The sequence below is a fragment of the Gouania willdenowi genome, chromosome 18, assembly GCF_900634775.1.
Source record: "Gouania willdenowi chromosome 18, fGouWil2.1, whole genome shotgun sequence".
Taxonomy (NCBI): domain Eukaryota; kingdom Metazoa; phylum Chordata; class Actinopteri; order Blenniiformes; family Gobiesocidae; genus Gouania; species Gouania willdenowi.
Genome location: NC_041061.1, coordinates 12,138,257 through 12,157,310, shown reverse-complemented (window position 1 = coordinate 12,157,310; position 19,054 = coordinate 12,138,257). Strand labels below are relative to the sequence as shown.

The 19,054-nt window shown below is 36.6% G+C and overlaps 1 protein-coding gene across 1 annotated transcript in view; it reads left to right on the top strand.

Annotated features, from left to right (window-relative positions):
• Window positions 1-11,737, top strand: part of LOC114480064 (ATP-binding cassette sub-family A member 1) — a 243,088-nt gene extending 231,351 nt beyond the window's left edge. The window contains exons 49-50 of the mRNA XM_028473858.1: window positions 1,047-1,290; window positions 8,887-11,737. Of these exons, the coding sequence (XP_028329659.1) occupies window positions 1,047-1,290; window positions 8,887-9,018 (376 nt within the window). The 3' untranslated portion in view covers window positions 9,019-11,737. The remainder of the gene's footprint in view (window positions 1-1,046; window positions 1,291-8,886) is intronic.
• Window positions 11,738-19,054: the final 7,317 nt, after the last annotated feature.

The following is a 19,054-nucleotide window of genomic DNA, read 5'->3' as shown; positions in this document are numbered from 1 at the left end:
GCGACGCAACGGTTGAGGTGATAAACAAATGAGTATCACCTTAAATGCATTATTCCTGTATTTAATAGGGATGAGGAGGAGAAGAAAGTGAATTAACAGCTTAAAGCTTCGGTGAGTGTTTAAAACTGCTGCTGCTGCTGCTACTGGATGAACACACAGTGCGGAGACAGACTCACGCAGTAGCCGCTTTAAATAGCCATGTGTTTTACTGTAATGTGCAGTTTTTTGGCTGAAAATAATAACAAAAGTGTGTGTATAGCAAGAGAAAATTGTTTTGGTGATCACTGATCTTCCTCAGAGAGAGTCATGCAGGAGCCTCTCAGACAAGTCAGTGTATAGACACGCCCATTCATGAATATGCATAAGGAGGCAGCAAACAGCCCGTTGGTCAGAAAGTCACTTTTCAGAGGGCTAAAACTCTGGAAAATAAATATCAAATACTATGTTTTTGGGGTTCTTACAAATGGAGATGGGTGAAAAATAGCATAATATGTGACCTTTACCTGTGGTTGTCTACCACTTTGATAATTACATTTTTAGCTATAGCTAACTGCCATACTCAAGCTCCTTTATTACATCTTCTGATGGAGACTAAACATTTTGTCAAAGTTTGTGTAAGTTTTTCATTCTGTAAACAGAATGCATGTCCAAGAGATAATTGGGACTTTGAAATATTGTTAGTTTAGCAAAAACCACCAAGCTGAAATAAGGTTTCTCATTTTTCTCACATCCATTTCCCATTTTCTTGCCTTTATCAAATAGTTTTTTTTCTATTACTTTTGGTTCAGATGATTATTTATTCTCTTATATGAAAAGAGACCTGTGAACTTAACTGGATTTAATTGGATTTTCTCCTTTAACTGAAGTGAAATTACCTTTGCAGTGGCTTTGGTTTATCACATCCAGAAAGCCCAAAAACAACAAAGGATATCAAAAATATTTCATCATTAATGCTTTTGGCATGGCCACAGGAGAAACTAGTGATTATTGAGATAATTTAATAGGGAAAAATCTCATTTGTTTCACACATTGTCTGTTCCTTTTAGATTCGGTGATGGCTACACTGTAATTGTACGGGTCGGTGGCTCTTCTCCTGCCCTGAAGCCAGTTGAGGATTTTGTCCAGCAGACTTTTCCAGGCAGCATTCTGAAGGAGAAGCATCACAACACACTACAGTATCAGCTCCCATACAAACAGGGAGCTTTGGCTTACATCTTCAGCCAGTTCACCAGCCATCAGCAGAGGCTGAGCATAGACGACTACTCTGTGTCGCAGACGACTCTGGATCAGGTAAGACCAAAGGCATAAAAGTTACTATAAAAACTTAAAAACTACACAAACTTTTGGAGAAACATTCAGTATTAATTTTGATTTATTTGTATTTTTAGTCCTTTGACTACAGTGGAACTTACTTTTAGTCAAAATGTAGCCATCAGGACTATTTCAGTAATTGTCGAGTTTTAGTCTAAAGTGCATTAAGATTTTAGTCAACTAAAATATACAGGATAGGAGTTTAAGGAATTTTTTTTTTTAAAGATTCAATTTCCATTGATCAACCTGTTATGGGATAGTATTAATATTTGTAAATACACACAAACAGATTTGATGTGATCAATAGTTTTGTTTTTATTAGTTGAGGAAATATTATTTGTTCACAATATTTTTTTTAATCAGTCATAGTTTATTAAGTTAAGGTTTTGTTTATTCAGACAATTTGTTTCAGGAAATTTTTATCTCATGTTTCAGTTGTCAACTGCTTCTTGGTCAGATGAGTTCTGTTGATGGCCTTTGATGCATCCTTATAGAGAAGTAAAGTGAAACTTCAAAGGTAGCATCAAAGGAAAGTAAACAAAACCTCAACTTAACATACTATTCATGAAGAAGACAAAATGAATCTTGCTGGAACTATAGTCATAGTCTAGTTATTGTCACTTGAGTCGATGAAAACTATGACTAAAACTGTTCGTTGACAAATTTGGTACACTGGTGACAATGTGAAATGATGAAACGAGTGTGTCGTAATTTTTCGTAGATCAAAGGAGCCAACATGAGCCAGTCTGCTCGCTGATTATTTTCCAAGACCTTTTGAGTTGTTTGTAACAAAAACTTCCTCAAGGAGCTGATGTGATGTAGTGCTTTGTAGCAAGTACGAGTCTGACAGTGTAAACCACCATTAGCTCAGCAGCAGCTGATGAAGTAGGAGGCGAAGATGACCTCGAGCAACAAACAAAGGTCATCCATCCACTCCCCTTGTGAGAGAAAACACATTTTTCTCAAGAAAACTAGAGCTGGAAGCACCATTTGTCAATGATACATGATTATTTTATCGGAATATCTAATAAAAAGGTACAATTTTCAAATATGATATTATTATGATCCTCCTGTGGGTTTGTGGTTGTTGATGATTAAATACTTTATAATCTATTATTCATCATATTCACTCTATTTATGGAGAAGTGTCCTACTGCAATGACAGTAAATGGATATTTCTTCTTTTTCTTTCTATCTCTTGCACAAATTATTCATGATATACTTTAACATCATACATTATTTCAGCTTTTTCCCTAGACCAACTTGCCCCATATGCTCCTCTGGTCAATATTTACCAGATCAGAGGCAGTCAATAAATCATACTGGTTTCAGGAGGTCACAGCATTAAACCACTGGGGGGAAGGGTAGAAAAACCTGTGGAAAGTCAAGATCGTCACCTTTCAGCTGGTGAGTTATAGAGAAAAGCCTCGACCTATAGTATAACACCCGACTTGCACTACAATTAATATTGATCGTCACAGCCTGGGGCTCAGGCGTTAATGCTGATGGCAGAGACGGTGTAGGGCTTCAAAAGGTAAAACAGCACTGTGTCTGCTGACTAACCAGCATGGATTTTAGGCTTTGGAACGTGAAATAATTACCGTTTTAAGCAACAGCAACAATAAGGATGCCCAATCTAAGCAAAGCAACAATGGAGCCTTTGATGTTCCTTGGTCATTCCACTGAGGTCAGCTTTCTATGTTATTTGGATTTTTAATTAGAGTATAATTCTATCTATTTAAGGATGGCAGAGCACAAAATGCATATCTGTTGAAAGAAAGTCGGCTAAAAGTGAAAAGTTTCGTTCTCAGAGCATCACAACGATTAGCTTAGTGTTTTAAATTTTAGCTAAAGATAATACTGCCCTGGAGAGCTCAACAGGGCAGCACTCAAGTAGCTAGTTTAACTAATAGCTTTTTTAATAGTGGCAGAAAATCATACTAAGGGCAGGTTCCAGCTGGATTAATGTTGTCTTCTTCAACTGCCAGTCTTCACTAGAAACGTTCTGCTAATTGCCTTTGATGGTTCCTTTGAAGTTTCACTTGACTTCCGTGTAATAGACATGTCAGGAGATAAACATTTCCTGAAAAACCTTGTCTGAATAAACAAAACCTCAATTTAACATGCTTAGGGTGCAGTTTTGAATTTTCCAATTCAAAACTTCCCAAAATCACGAGCAATTACGACATTAGCCACATGTGTGTCCATTTGTCAAACGTATGTACGTGTTTTACGTTTTTTTTTTTTTTGAAGACTTTGAGAAATAAGTTGGCATATTACATTACAACTCATATTATTAATATTACAATAATATTGCAACTTTGTTCTCATAATATTAAAACTTTATTCTCGTAATATTACAAATTTAACCTGGTAATTTTATGAGTTAATTGGGATTTTCCTATGACTCTTCTTGTTACATTATGAGATTAAAATTTGTATATTCCTACTTTATTCTCAAAGTCTTTAGAAAGATTTTTTTTTTTTTTTTTTTTTTTTTTCCCGGTGTCCCTAAAACACCGTCGTAATTTCCTTGTCATACTGGGGACCGATTTTAAATAAATAGAGTGGGGAAAAAAAGGTTAAAATAAAGAATCAAGAAGTATTTTCCACAGCTTTATTGTGCTATTTTGGAAATTTTCATCAATTATTATTTTTTTTTTTAAGAATCAGTGGCAACCGATGACATTTTTCAAAATGCTTAACAATGATGGCAGAAGTAGACCTGGCTTACTAAAACTAATAATCTACTAAAGTAACAAAGTGCATTACAAATGACCATTTACAACTTTTCATGGTCTTATTAGTAGTGGTTATTTAGTCACTAATATATATATTTAAATTGCATCTTCATGTTTATTGTATGTGTCACAGCTGAGGATATGCATGTTGAAAACATGTACTCAGTGTAAGTTAAAAAAAAAGGTCATTTTACAGCCCGCCACCTCTCCTTTGATATAGTAGAGGTTAATTGGGTGGTGCACATCTCTTACCTCCTGCTTTCTGCCTCAGCAGGCACCAAATAAACACCCCAATGCAGCATCTGTGATGTAATTAATGCCTCTATCCAGCTGTTATTAAGGATATGCCACTCAGCAGCACTGGTGCATGACGTTCAATCCATGAATGGATGGTTGGCTGAATACAGAGAGCAGAGAACATTGGGGAGATAATCTAACCTCTGTCAGCAGCTATTGTGACTTTGGTATCGCGCAACGTTAAAGCTCATCTTTATTCACTTTGTGCAGAGTTTTATGCTGTGCATGACTCAGCACAACACTATTATATGGGTCTATAGCAGGGTCACGGCGCACGTGTGGTGCTGTCATTTTTATCCCCTTTACTCACTCGCCCTCAGACGCCTTGACAAGTGTGACCTTGAAACACTCTGCTGATGGGATATCACACGTAGAAGTAGGCTGGGATCCTAGCCTTGGGCGTTCTGCAGGAGTTACTCACTGTTTTTGCTTCTTTTTATTTTTTCTATACCCAACTAGCCACCAGCTGCTGGAGCTCACACTTCACTTTGTAGATCACAAGTTTCCACTTAACCAGGTTTCCTGCTCCAGTGACACTATAACTCATTGGTTCTCCAAACTTCCTTAGGTATTACCCACTTTGAATGAAGGTCAAATTTCAAGCCCCGCCTGTGCCCATTGCCCCCCAAACGGGGAACATGTAACGTCATATTTCATGATAATCTAAAACCAAAAATAAACTAATCACCTGCATAAAAAAACTAAAAATACAGGAATTAACCAAACACTGTTTGCAATCTGAGACAAAAAGCCCAAGAAAACAAAAACAAACAAAACAAAAAGGAAATTCAGTGCACGTATGAAATTAACTATCAGGGAACAAGTAACATAATTCATGATTAAATAAAAACTCAAAAACCAAATTTAACAAAGCACCTGCTTAAAAAAAACAAAACAGCAGTCAAAAATACAGGAAATGAAGAAACATTGTTTAAAATCTGTGACAAATAGCTTAAGAAAACAGAAAAAGGAATAAAAAATTTTAAGCCAGTTATTGGAAGTTTGTTTATTGTTCCGCTCCATGTGAACTACATGCCGGCATAAATCATTATTTTTGCAGTTTAGTTCTACCTTACATTTTGTTCCTGGTCCATATCTAATGCAGTCTAATAATTTAACGCTCTTTAATTTCTGCTACAATTTTAGTTTTGTCATTTTTACTTTTTTTTGTGTGTAGGTGTTTTGTTTAGTGTTAATGATCTTTATTGTCAATGACGAAAGACGTTTAAGAAGATTAACAAGAAATTGATAACCTCCTCCTGTTTGTCACGCCCCACCTGTCCTACCTCGTTTCCCCACCAGGGGGGCGTGCCACAGACTTTGAGAAGCACTACTATAACTGAAAAGCTTTAAGTTGAAAAACACTCACTTGAAACAAAAAAAATAAAATAAAAACAGGCTGTTTGTTAATCTGTGTACTTTGGTTATTCTGTTTTAAAACCAAATCAAAATAACAAATAAACAGTGTGGTTATTTTGTTTTACTGATTTAAAAACAAAACCGAAATACGGAAAAAAAAAAACAAAAAACCAGATAAACAGCGTTTTTTTCTGTTTTTTTTCTGTTTTTTTGTTTGTGTGATATTTTGATATTTACGGGGAAATTAGAGCAAGAACTGAAGTCCGCTGCACCTCACCTCCCTGTCCAGGTCCTGGACCAGGTCTCCTCACACAATAGGACTGTTAAGGATGTATTTCAGGAGTTTTCTGGTCCTGCTCATGTTTTCATTCAGTCTGTGGATGTTTTAGCTCGTAAAAAGCTGCTCACGTTTGTTTTGTTTTGCGGTGTTATGATCTAAATAGTATTCAGATAAACTGGTGACTGACTATCGACTGTGAGGCTGGTGTGAGGAACAATAGATGTTAGAACTTCAACCATTTGACACTTTTGCAAAAACAATTACAGAAGTTGATCACGTTCCCTGAAAACAAAACAAAAAAAAAACGCTGCCTGTTTGGGTTTTGGTTTTTCTGTATTTCTGTTTTGGTTTTAAGTCAGATAAACAAAATAACCACACTGTTTATTTGTTATTTTGATTTGGTTTTAAAACGGAATAACCAAAGAACGAAGGGTACATGGATTTTTGTTAGACTTAAATCTGCTCATTTGTTCTCATAGAATTTGACTCCTAAGTCTAAGGGAGTCAGAAAAGTGTTGCTACGTGTTACCGCTGCCATACTGCCCTGAAGCAAGGCATTTAACCTTTAATTTATTCTGCTGCTCTTTTGCTCTGTGTCTAGCAGATACAACATGACACTGCCTCTATGTGTAAACTAATACTGCCTCCAGGAGTTTTTCCAATGCAGCTTTTTGGAGTTTATGCTCAGTGTTTTCCTCTTGAATTAAAAAAGAAAGAAAGTCTAATTATTAAACTAAACGTGGGTTCAGCCTTAATAGTCTATTCCTTAAAATATCCTGAGAAACTTCATACTTTTTGGTAAAATATCTCATTTAAATATTCCTGTCTGCTATATTTTATTTCTGATTGAATCTACCATTTATTGATACAGAAAAAAAACACAACCTTCTATTCTGCAGGCTTGATGTGACATCATACATGCTGTCAGTAATTTAATCTATACTAAATCGCCTCAGGATACAGTAATTCAACAGGACGATCAATCAATCAACCAATCCCTCACCACTGCTTTACTATTAAACTGCTCCCAGGGTATTGAACTTAATCAATCTGAGCTGAGTTGGCCAATGAGATGCTGGGAGGGGCGTTGTCACTGGTTACGCTAGTGTTTAAATAATTTGTGTATCTCCTTTAGGTTATTTATTAGCAACTTGAGAAATCCCTTTTTATAAAGTCAAATTTAATAACGTCAATAAAATTGTGCTAAACAACAAATTAAGAGGATGCAGACTAAAGTTGGGATTTTATTACAAATAAATCTTTAAGAATTATACTGTATGTTATAAAACAAAAGTGTTTGATGAAGTAAAACAATGTGGTGTATGGGGTCACGGAGACGGATGCATAGAAGTGTTTTTACTTCAATCTGATATCACAGGCACGGTGGCTGAGAAGTGCATAACCCATTCACAAATACCACAACAAATGTACACTTTTGAAGACAGATATAGATAATTATTGGGGGAAAAAATTTACAAATACCGAAAGAAAATTTACAAATTAAACTTTTACAAAAAGGCAAAACAAATGAACAAATATGGAAACACTTTTACACTTACAATGCGCCGCTGTAAATCTGTTTCAACATTTGTAAAAAGGTTTTGCTATTTGCCATTTTTTTTTTTAGATAATTATGTATCTTTGATTTTTTTTATTGTACATTTGTTGTGGTATTTGTAAATATGTTTTGCACTTCTTAGCCAGCGTACATGGGGAATACAGGGAACAAACTACAACAAAAATGATTTCAAGATAATCACTGTCCGCCTTCTATGCATCTGTCTACGGGACTCTACATCCCACAATGCAATGCTCAAAAATGTCAAGAACTGGAGTGTTTATGGTGGACATTAAAACAAACTATCAAGCAGCAATTTCAACCTTTTCCTTGTTTTTGTCAGGGGTCTACACGATGGATTTATCTGTTGAAATGTTTTGTCTTCAGCAGCTTAAAATATCTTTTATATTTATTTTATGTATTTTAATACCAACTTGGGTAATGACTTTTTAAAAAGTGGAATTTAATAGTGCTAATAAAGAGGGAAAATTAAGAGGGTGCATGTTTAATTTGTTTAATGTTTTTATGTTTTTATTGTTGACTTTTAAACTGTTCAGTATTTTCTGTTAAAATCATGTAAAACAATTAGAAATGTGCTATACAATAAATGTTCCTGCTTTGCCTTAATTTGGGATTTAATTACAAACTAAAGCTTCATTGTTGACAGCTAAAAAATAATTGTGTGGGCCTGAAGCTTGTTGGAATGTTTGTGACCAAAGCTACACTTTGTCCAATTTAAAAAATAAAATAAAAATAAGATTCAGTTTCCAATGGTTGGGTGTTTGGATAAAATCTGGCCTTGTTGACTTTATTCGTAATCCAGTAATTCACATCCTTTTATGTTCACGCGCGGCCAATGAAAAAAGCTTTTGTGATAAAACAAATGCTCTTATCATTTTATGTGATCCACTTTGTAGCTTTTTGTTGGTTGAAAGTTTTTTTTTTTTTTTTTTGTGCCGCTTTTATCGCTAATGCTCAGCGAGTCCAAAGGCCTGCGCTGCAGCCGTGTTTACAGCACAATCAAGTACTTTCAGCTTTTTTATGAACGGCATAGGATTGATTTCTTCTGACGTTAAATGGGCGTCACAGAGAGAGAGGAAGAATGATTTGTTTTATTCTCTTCCTCAGCTGGTCAAAGAGTCAAACTGACATTCACTGCATGAGCCGCAATGCTTTTGTTGATGCTTCACAGCTCTCGTCTGGCAAATCATTCACATGCACCCTGTTGTTCTGAGCATTTCTGTGTAAAAGGCAGACATAGAATAGTTTTGTTTTTTTAAATGTCACATTTGTTTTTTTTTTATTATTCTTTGAGTGGCATCTTCTTGTTTTTGTTTCAGGTTTTTGTCAATTTTGCACGGCACCAGCAAGAGGAAGAGGAGGAATCTCAGGCTTATGTGAACACAGTGGACACTTCAGATGAACTGCCAATGGACCATGTGAAGACCATTCAAGAAGACGCCAAATTATAAAAACAGGTTGCACCGATGAAGTGGATCACAGATCCAATAGAATGTGCAACTACTTCAAATGGTGACATCATTGTGGAGAATTTGAAGTGGATTTCATTCCCACTATTGGACATTTTCAGTTAAAATGTGATGCTGAGGCTAACTCAGCTAACTTTCCATTAAGATGCAGCAACCTCCTGAAAATGAACATCTAAGTTGTTTGGTGGACTTTAAACACAATACAGTAATGTTGTTACTTGCCGTTTGTAGGTAAAACATTTACTTCCAATGGCTGTATATGACCCAAGTCAAAAACTACTAAAAACAATAACCATGATTGCTGAATTTATCATCAGATGATTAAAAAAATTACTTCAGATGAACTGCCAATGGACCATGTGAAGACCATTCAAGAAGACGCCAAACTATAAAAACAGGTTGCGCAGATTAAGTGGATCACAGATCCAATAGAACGTGTAACTACATCAGTTGGCTTTAAAATGGCTTTAAAATGGTGACATCATGAAGGCGAAATTTGAAGTGGATTTTTTATCTTTTATTCCCAATTGGAGGTTGTTGGTTTTTACCAATTGAACCTTGGTTAACTAGAGCTACAACCAACATCTTCAGTTAAAATAGTAATGCTGATGCTAACTCAGTTGAAAGATAGGCAAAACTATAAATTTGCATTGACGTAGCAAACTCATGAAAATGAACATCTAAGGTGTTTGGTGGACTTTAAACAGAATCCAGTCAGGGTGTTACTCGCCATTGGTAGATAAAACATTTACTACCAACGGCTGTATGACCCAAGTCAAAAACTACTGAAAGCCATAACCACAGATACCTAATCTATCTTCAGATAATTAAAAAAATTACTTAAAAACATCTCCGGATTGCCTTAGCATACTCTTTAAATTAAAAAAAATTAAAAAAAATTAAACACATCTAATATCAGGAAAATATCCAATTGTTGTGCAAAACCAATGAATAGTTGAGTAGAATTATGTCTGAATTTTAAAAAAGTCTATTAGTTCTTGGAAAAAAGCTCATTAATTTTAATAACACTGATGTTTTAATTTAATGGCTCAATAAACCGATTTCTCCCACGTGCACGAATGTGATGTGTTTGCCAAAATGTTGAAATGGACGAGTTTTTTATTGTTGTTCCAACATTTATTGCTGGATGATATACCTCGACGTTGATGGATAAATACCTCTCTCTAATATCAAGGCATTGCATAGCGCTGCGATGTTAACGTTAAGTGCAGCTTGTGCAGTGCATTCACTTTGCAGTTATAGCACTTTAGCCTTTTAAGACAACTCATGTCAAATACTTTCAGCTTGAGCTTTAAATGAATTAGTTTTTTACCAGTAGTTATATGTTCAGCTGTAAAAGCTGTCCAATCTCTTTTATATCCTTACGTATATCAAAGGATACCAACATGCCACTAATGCAACCGCTCATTGTTAGCACTGATGCCAAAAAACACATTCAAGTCACTTTAATGCATCAAATAGGATTATTAACCAATATGTGTTGAAACTAAAATAGAGCAAAGTTATCTTACATGGCTTTAATATCATAAGTATGTATGCGCTTTATATATTGGCTTGAGAAATATTTTATTCTATTACGTGACAATTTGCTGTGTTTGGTTATTCCAATAAAACGATAGAAGTCTTACTTTTGCTAAAACTGGTCCAAAAACCAAACCATCGTAAACCCACTCAGGAACTTTGTATCAAAGATATATTTTAGCACATGTATTAAACAGTTTTCAGTGTCTACTGACACATTTTGGAATGTACATTGTTTTTTTTGTTTCCTGATTATTTGTGCTTTTATTCTAATGAAAACGATAGAAGCCTTACTTTTGGTCAAATTGTCCAAAAACCAAAACATCTATAAACCCACTCAGTAAATTTGTATCAAAAATATGTTTTAGCAAATACATGAAACAGTTTTCCTCCACTACTAGTACGATGTGATGCATTGTCTGCTCTGTAAACACTGGGAGACGTTGAAGCAGAGTAATCTCGTTCACTTTATATTCATGGTTATGTGACTGTTTAGAGTGTAGAGAGTTCTCTCTGTTCTCTCGGGAATCTTTGCAGTACTCAAAGCTTGTCATGATTTGTATGCTCAGCTGGGCCACATCATCTTTCTTTTCCCCCCAATAAAAAAAGAAGCTAGTTTACCTAGTTAAGCTGGTAATGATGAATCCCAGTTGCAATGAATATGACTTCTTGCCAAGACAAGTGGTAAACACATGAATCTGACCTAATGTTTGTGCACAGATGGGGTTCCTTGTCCGTTCAGTCATTGTTTATAACTGTAAAACTCTCTTCATTTCAGCCAAACCACCTGCTCCCTGCCTTTTTTCTTAAGTGACATTCAATTGTTGACTCACGTTTGTACCTTTAACAGAGGCCAGGGTACAGACAGTTCCACACTGCGTAAGGCCCTTTAACTCCCATTCAGTGAGGTTTAAAGACATGTAGTCACCAGTTCAAGTCCTGTCACTCTGTGGAGCAAAACCTTTTAAAGTAGAGGCCTTTTTCTGCAAATTTTTTACTAAAGACTGCCTAAAGTCAGACAGATTGTCCCTTCAATTCCAATTCAGCATTTTGAACATGTTGTTTTTACCTTTTTGTAAAGATTCGTGGACATATCTTGTTTTCTTGTCGTGCTAAATCAAGATTCACTCTCGATTAAACAAACCTGATATACAACTGATCTACGAAAGTGTCTCTTCTTCTTTTCATCTTGAGCTAGAATACCGGATTTCCACCGGATGCGTAACGGTTCCATGACGTCTCCGATGCGTAACGTCTCCATGCTCTGAAGATCAGAAGGAAATTGACTCGTCCTGCACTGTAGATCTTCTGCTTTTGTGGAGAATATTGTGATTCGAACATGGATATTTACAATATTTATACTTAAAATACGAATCACAGCCCCCCGTCCAAGGTGTGCACCTGCCTAGCGCCTGAAGAAAGCCTGAGACACGCACCAGCAGACCCCCACCACCCTGACAAGGAGCACGCTGTTCGGAAAGTAGAAGTAGAAATACAATCCGCCTTGAACTCAGGGTTTTATTTTATTGGTTTTTTTTGTCCGTGCACTACTTGTCCCACACAAGCTTTTTTTGCTGAATGTACTGTATGCCCAGTTGCTCCGGCGTCAAAAATAGAAAGTCGTATCTGTTGCAAAGTCACGTTTACCTGCCCCCTCCCCTCTGTGCTCCCTTTAAAGCCACACCTATCACTCACATGCATGAGCGCCAGTGCTCCAATAGCGGACCTCAGCTCATCGCTTGTATTGTGTAGAAACTACGTCGTCTCTTGTATCATTCAGCGGTAAGTAAACACTAAACGTTATCATTATATATGTTAAAAAAGGTGACTTAAAAACTCTGTTTTAACTTTGTCACCGGTGAGGCGCTTTCAGTGTGGACTCATGCACGCGAGGGGTCGAAAATGAGCAGGGAGACAGGGAGACATGATTTGTTAATAAAAAACGAACCGTCTTTTTTCATTGGTCGAAGTGTTTACAGGTTTACAGCTGCTACAGGTGATCATTCCTTTTTCAGAGCACATAAGATCTTAATTTCTGTCAGGACATAAAGACAATTTCAACCAAAAACTTAAAAAGTGTATCTGGAGGAAATTACCTACCCTACCTTTAAGGAGACATTGGCTTTATTCGGGTTGGACGGTTTGGGGTCATGTTCTGTCGGGCTCCGGCCAGTTCGGATTTTTTTTTTGGCTTGAATAAAGCTTTTACGAGTGGTATCGCAAGAGGGGAGGAGGTCAGAATGACGATAGTTTTGGGTCCCTGGTACCGTATGATAGGCATACCTTTCCAACCTGGCAACACTTATGACCTTCATACAAAAAGCTGTGTTTGCAGAGAGTACTTTGCTTTCATTGGAAACGTTGAGAATAGGAATATAAAGAGAACAAGCATTTCCATTTCAAAGAACTGAAAGTCAAAGCAGTCTTTCTGGCATTCTCCTCTCTGCCAGTGTCTCATCTTTTTGTCATCAAATTACTGTGTTTGTGTTTACTTTTGCTACACGCATTCCGAGGATTCCCATTATGCTGATAGCACATTTTTATTGATCAAACTATCCGCAGAACTGTCACTCCCCCACAGTTGAACATTTTTGCCAATCTCTGTCAGTCAAGTAGAAGAATACAAAAATACAATTGTCAGTGGGAATGGGAAGATTACAGGAGCTGGAGGAGATTCAGTGATCTGCTCGACGGGCGAGCCGCACGCAGAGCTGCCGCCGTCCCTTCTGTCTCGGTGAGTTTGCACTTTCTAGCTTCAGGGTTTCTTTTATAGGCTTCCTGCAGAAGTTGGTAATCACCGCAATGTATTGTATTCATCTCATGCCAGTTATAGTGCTGCAGTCCCCTTTCAAGAATGTTGTTTTTGTACTCGACTAATTTTCATGTTTTTTTTGTTTTTTTTCCCTAATTTGTTATCGCATTTTCATCATGTTTTAGTTTAGTTTTATTTTTTCTCTGTTTCATTCTGTGCCAGGTGAAGCTCAGTGTTGGAATCCCCATCGAACAGATTAGATCTAAAACCCTTTGGCTGTTTGTTTGTGTCTCACGTTAAAATTATGTTAGAATTGCAGCTCTTGCTTTCCAACCAAGGGGTAGAGAACATAAAAGCAGAACATTTGGAGAACAACGCAGACTATTTTCATAAACCCATTTCATTAGCTTTCATCTTGGCGACCAAACCTTTATGGCCAATTATTCCAGTTTACTGTGCCATTATATGGGAAACATTTTGTACTATTTATTGACAACACAATGACGGTACTATGATCTTGCATTCCAATAAGTTTGTTTTACACTTTTAGTAATGGTAAATCCCTAATTCTCTTATCATTGTGTATCATGACAATTTGTCACACTGCTTCCCTACATCCAATCCTGAGCTCATTGCATTTGTTTTTTTATATATATGGCTAAACCCCATTAAATGTTTTTTCAGTTCAATAATTTGAATGATCTCTGCAGTGACAGCAGTGGGATAATATTGTTTGAACAAATCTCCCTCAGAAGCTTTAAACAGACAAGAGGATTTCAGCAGAAACCTGCAGATCTGTGGATATACGCGTTCGTTTTCTAGTTTTGTCTCATTGATGGATACGTATACCATACACACACATACACACACCTGTGCCCTCTGGTAATAACATTGTGCCGCCTTAAGCTACTTCTCTGTAATAAAAAAAAGGGGAAGTTGACATTTGAATGTTATTAGTAAGTGCCCTCAATCTCAGTGTTTAAAAACTGCCCTTTAAAAGCATTTCCTTTGATTTAAAAGCTGTTTTATATCACTTTATAGATTTCTGGAATCCTATGCTTTCTTATTGTTGCTCTAAACTTTTTTTTAATTTCATTTTTGCAGACATGGACATCCTCAATCGATGATACTGGGAAAGGCACACCTCTGTATGGGTCTAACAAGGTATGAAAAAAGTAAAAAAAAAAAATTCTTAACAAATAAAAAAAAAAAAAAGGGCATTCTCATTAATTTAATAAATGGATCAACAGTTTTTCAAGTGTATTCATGGTTTCATTCAGTGAAGTTTGCATGTCCTCTTTTGCCTAGTTATGTGCAATTCCATTTTTAAGAAAAAGTAATAGTTAATAGTTGATTATAAAGGTAAAAAAATGAATAAAAAATATCATGCTCAAAGTTTAGCAAGGTTGCCCCCACTTTGGGAACCCCTGAATTCAGCAGTGATAGTATTTTACATGTTGAGTTTGTTAAAATAATTCTAACCATTAATTTAAAGAACCATTACATTGTAACCAAGTGTATATGACAATAATGCTTTTCCTCCTTTATAACATGGACTTTTATTTGATACTCAGCATTGACATAATGTACTGCCTCTCCTAAACAATGCTAATTTAAAACATTATCACATTTTGATACCCAAATATTTTCTATAAGGCATACATTTAAAGTTCAGAGTAAAGAACTTTTCGGCTAGAGTGAAACTCTTGTCGTCGTTTATCTGCCATAGCAACAGACTGGGGTGTTTTAGTCTAACTTGACATTAACGGCGAACAAAGCGAGAAAGCCTCATGTTACCTTCCTGCAGTGCTGTGGCTTTAGCCTACTGTCTGGGTCAAACATTCTATCACTCCGACATCATTCATTTTCTCTCAGCCATACATGAAAAGTCCTGATAAGAGTGAAGAGAATTGATAAGGCGACGCAGAGAATAGTGGAAATAACTTCTACCTGCTGTTGAGCTACCGCTGAAAAGAGACGCCAAGTCGGTGCAGGAGAAGAAAAAGAAAAGCAATTAATAGCCTCAATTTATTCTCAGTTTCAGGTTTTTGTGTTTGATATTCTGGCTGACTGAGGTAATAAGGAGATTGACCAGAAAATACAATAATGGTTGCTGCATTCATATTTTCACAAGGCATATTTTCATAAATGCTGTCATTTATATTTGATAAGAAGTAACTCTTTGACTCTTTGATGAGAAATAACTCTCTGCCAGGTGTTCATTGACGATAACTGTGTGAATGTGTGCTAGTCCTCAGCGCCTCATGGCCTAGTGGGACCGTTTCCTACAGTCCCTGAAGGCATCTTTTCCTCATCAATGTTTCCAGCCTTTGTTCAGTGTGAGATACAACAAGCCTCATTGGCTCAATGATGAGCTCCTCCCACCATATGAGGTACTCAGTCAGGACAGATCACGCACATTATTATGGTTTTAATCAGCAGGCACATTTAATCGGCGAGAGACTAATCTGAAGTAGTGTTTGAACAAGGATTACACGTGGCCTTCACAAGCAACTTATTTCTATGGTGATGTTAATTACACCTCCTGCTTACAACCCAAGTAATCCATAGGATCTGAAGGCCAAAAATTCTCAATTAGTGTTGAATGAAGTGCAAAGTTTTAAACAAATTTTAAAAAGTGCTTACATTTGGTTGTTTTAACAATGTTGGAGACTATTATTTATCAGATAAAGACGGTATAGGCCTCAGATCAATCAATCAAAGATCATTTGTTTGACTGAAAAACTCGGGAAAAGTTTAGCGCATTGCTTTGTGGGATGTGGAGTCCTGTAAACAAATGCATAGATGTGTTTTTACGTCATTCTTACTCTGATTTCTTTTGTTTCTTTGCCAAAAAAGGAGGACATTGATTTGTTTGAGACCATTTTTGTTCTAGTTGGTTCCAGGTACTCCCCTTGATATTAGATTGAAGTAAAAACTCTTCTATGCATCCGTCTCTGCGACTCCACATCCCACAATGCAATGCTTCATCCCCACACTTTTGATTTTCAACAGACTTGGAAGCTTTAGTTTGTAATTAAATCCCAAATTTAGTCTGCATCCTCTTAATCTGTTGTTTAGCACAACTTTTTTAACCTTATTATATTCTACTTGTTCCCGGTATTCCCCGTAATATCACCTCAGTCCACGAGACATTTAATTTCGGCCTGATTCCAATCTTTCAATGTAAACCTCAAAATAATCATCCGCCATTGGTTTACCACAACTTACAGTGAGTAAAAACTCCAGAAATGTGTTGGGAAGTCACTTTGAGAGGGCTTTGGGGGGCAAATACAAGAAATCACCATGAGAATCACCATGCAATGCTCGAAACATTTCCGAGATTGTTTACAGTGCAGATCAAAATACATTTTCGAGTGGCAATTTCTACCTTTTAAATCTTTTTTTCAGCAAATGATCCTAAATTTATTGATCACTGAGGCCTACAGCATGTGTTTATCTGATAATATACCCTGTATATATATCGCCTTTAGTAGTTTTATCTAGTGGGACATCATTTGACAGGTTTGCTGTGTTTATTTCAAAGAGTTCCAACAGACAATTATATCGTATATAACTCATCCAACTTGTCAGACATTAGTTTGTATTCATTAATTCAGCTCTTCACAGCTCCCAAAGGAGCATGACCATTTTTAGATTTTAAAGTAGCTTTTTTAAGCTTCACTGATTCTATTAAAACATTTTTTTCTAAAAACAAAATTCAAACACATTCCATAACAAATTACCAAAGGTTTTCAAACCTCCTTTCTCCGCCCGAAGTAATTTACAGCTTGTTATGAGTTCATCATGTCCTTTTTTTTTGTTGTTGTTGTTATTGGGGCTACAGATTTCTATTTATTACTGAGATGATGGAGGCTGATTGGATTATTACACTGACACAATTAGACCAATGGAAAACTAACCACCCACAGACACCTTGATAACAAACCATCATCAAAAGTAGTGCATCGCTAATTTGTCTTGTACACATTAGAATAATAAATCAGTGGATGCATTCTTGCGGGAAGGTTTGTCTTTGCTCAACAGAAAGGAAAACATTCAGTTGGTTGATGGATACTTTATGGATGCTTTCTTTGCAGTTAAACCATAAAGAAAACCAAACTGTAAATCAAGAATGGCATTTCTGTTGATAGTCTATTCATTTTCTTCCTCCTTCATTGTGATGGGTTCAGGGTATTTTGTGTTCCTGTCCACTTAAGAGTGGGTTGAAGTTTTTTGCAGTGGTCATGACATTGCACGTAACCTTGACTGAAAAGCAATGCGGTTGTTCGAACTAGGAAGCTGTGTTCTTGCTTGACAATATAGAAGAAATAACAAGCGCACTCCCACTGCTTCTTACTACTTCAAAACCTCACTGTTGGTGAAGAGACTTGATTTTCCAGGCAAGGTTGCTGTAGAGTTGGTGAGAGAATCAGATGAGAAAGGAAACTGAAGCAGAGTTCATGGCCCAGACGCTCTTGTGCCCTTCTGTTTGTCTTCCAACTCCTTGTAAAGCTTCCTCGTGGGTTTCCAATCTGTTGTGTATCCAGGCAGACTTCTCCACTCCAAGTGTTTATCTGACATCAGGAGGGGATTTGGCCACCCGTGATTCGTTGACAGCTCAAGCCCCCCACAGTATGTAACCAAACCAAAGCTAATGACGAAGCACTGCTTGGACTGTCAGCAGACAGCACACAGCTCCCAGCATGCTTTGCCCTCTGTGTGTCACCTGCCCGGCCTGGCAGTGACTCGGCCTTGGAGACCACATCACCTCATTATTCACTTTGACAAGGTTTCAAGACCCAACAGCTACACTCAAGCATGTGCAAGGAGGTACTAGCAGATGTTTGGCTCTGAATGGATGACGGAGCTCTTGCTTACACAATACAACTTAAATCACATTTTCAAATTTGATCACTTAAAGTACATACTATTTTTCCCCTGAAATTAATTATAAATTATGATAAAGACGTAACAAATGAATAAAAGATCTCCTCGGCAATGAATAGGTTGCTCACATGATTCACAGAACGGGGTCAGCAGATGATAAAGGTGCACACTGTGCAACTTGCAAACTTTCTATAGAATAAACATTTTAGCCTTCCAAATTTGGTGTTGTTTAGTAACCTCAACAGCAGCTGCAAATTCACAGCCCAATTTCATAGGGATCATGAAACTGTCCTATAAATGACTGGAATTTCCTTTTGTTTATCCGAGGCAAGATAATTTCATCATATTTTTTGTGCCACGAGGAACATTTGTTTTTTTTCGTACTGCCTGGCACGAAATGTTTTTGTCATGCGTGACACAATTTATTTTTAGGTCAATTTAGGAACAAAATGAACTTGTTCTCATACAATTTGAAGCCACAAATCAAACTTCTGTATTGTTGGTGAGCAGAGTAGAAGATTCATATCTGACATTACGCTCGGCGGTAGTGAAAATTATGATGCTAAATTAAAGATCACTAACAAACTGGGCATAATTTGGCACTTTTATAACTGGATATCAGCATGATTTTTTTTTCATAGAATAAGATATTGTTGCTGAAATCTCTTTGTTTTCTCAGTCAGTAGAAGCCAACTGAGTCTATAACTAGAGTTTCAACTTTGAAGCTGAAGTACTGAAATCTTTTTTAGGGGGTCCAAATTAATATTTTCTCAATCCATGGAACCCATTTTAGGCAAAACTAGAGAATTAACTTGTTCTCATACTGTTTGAAGC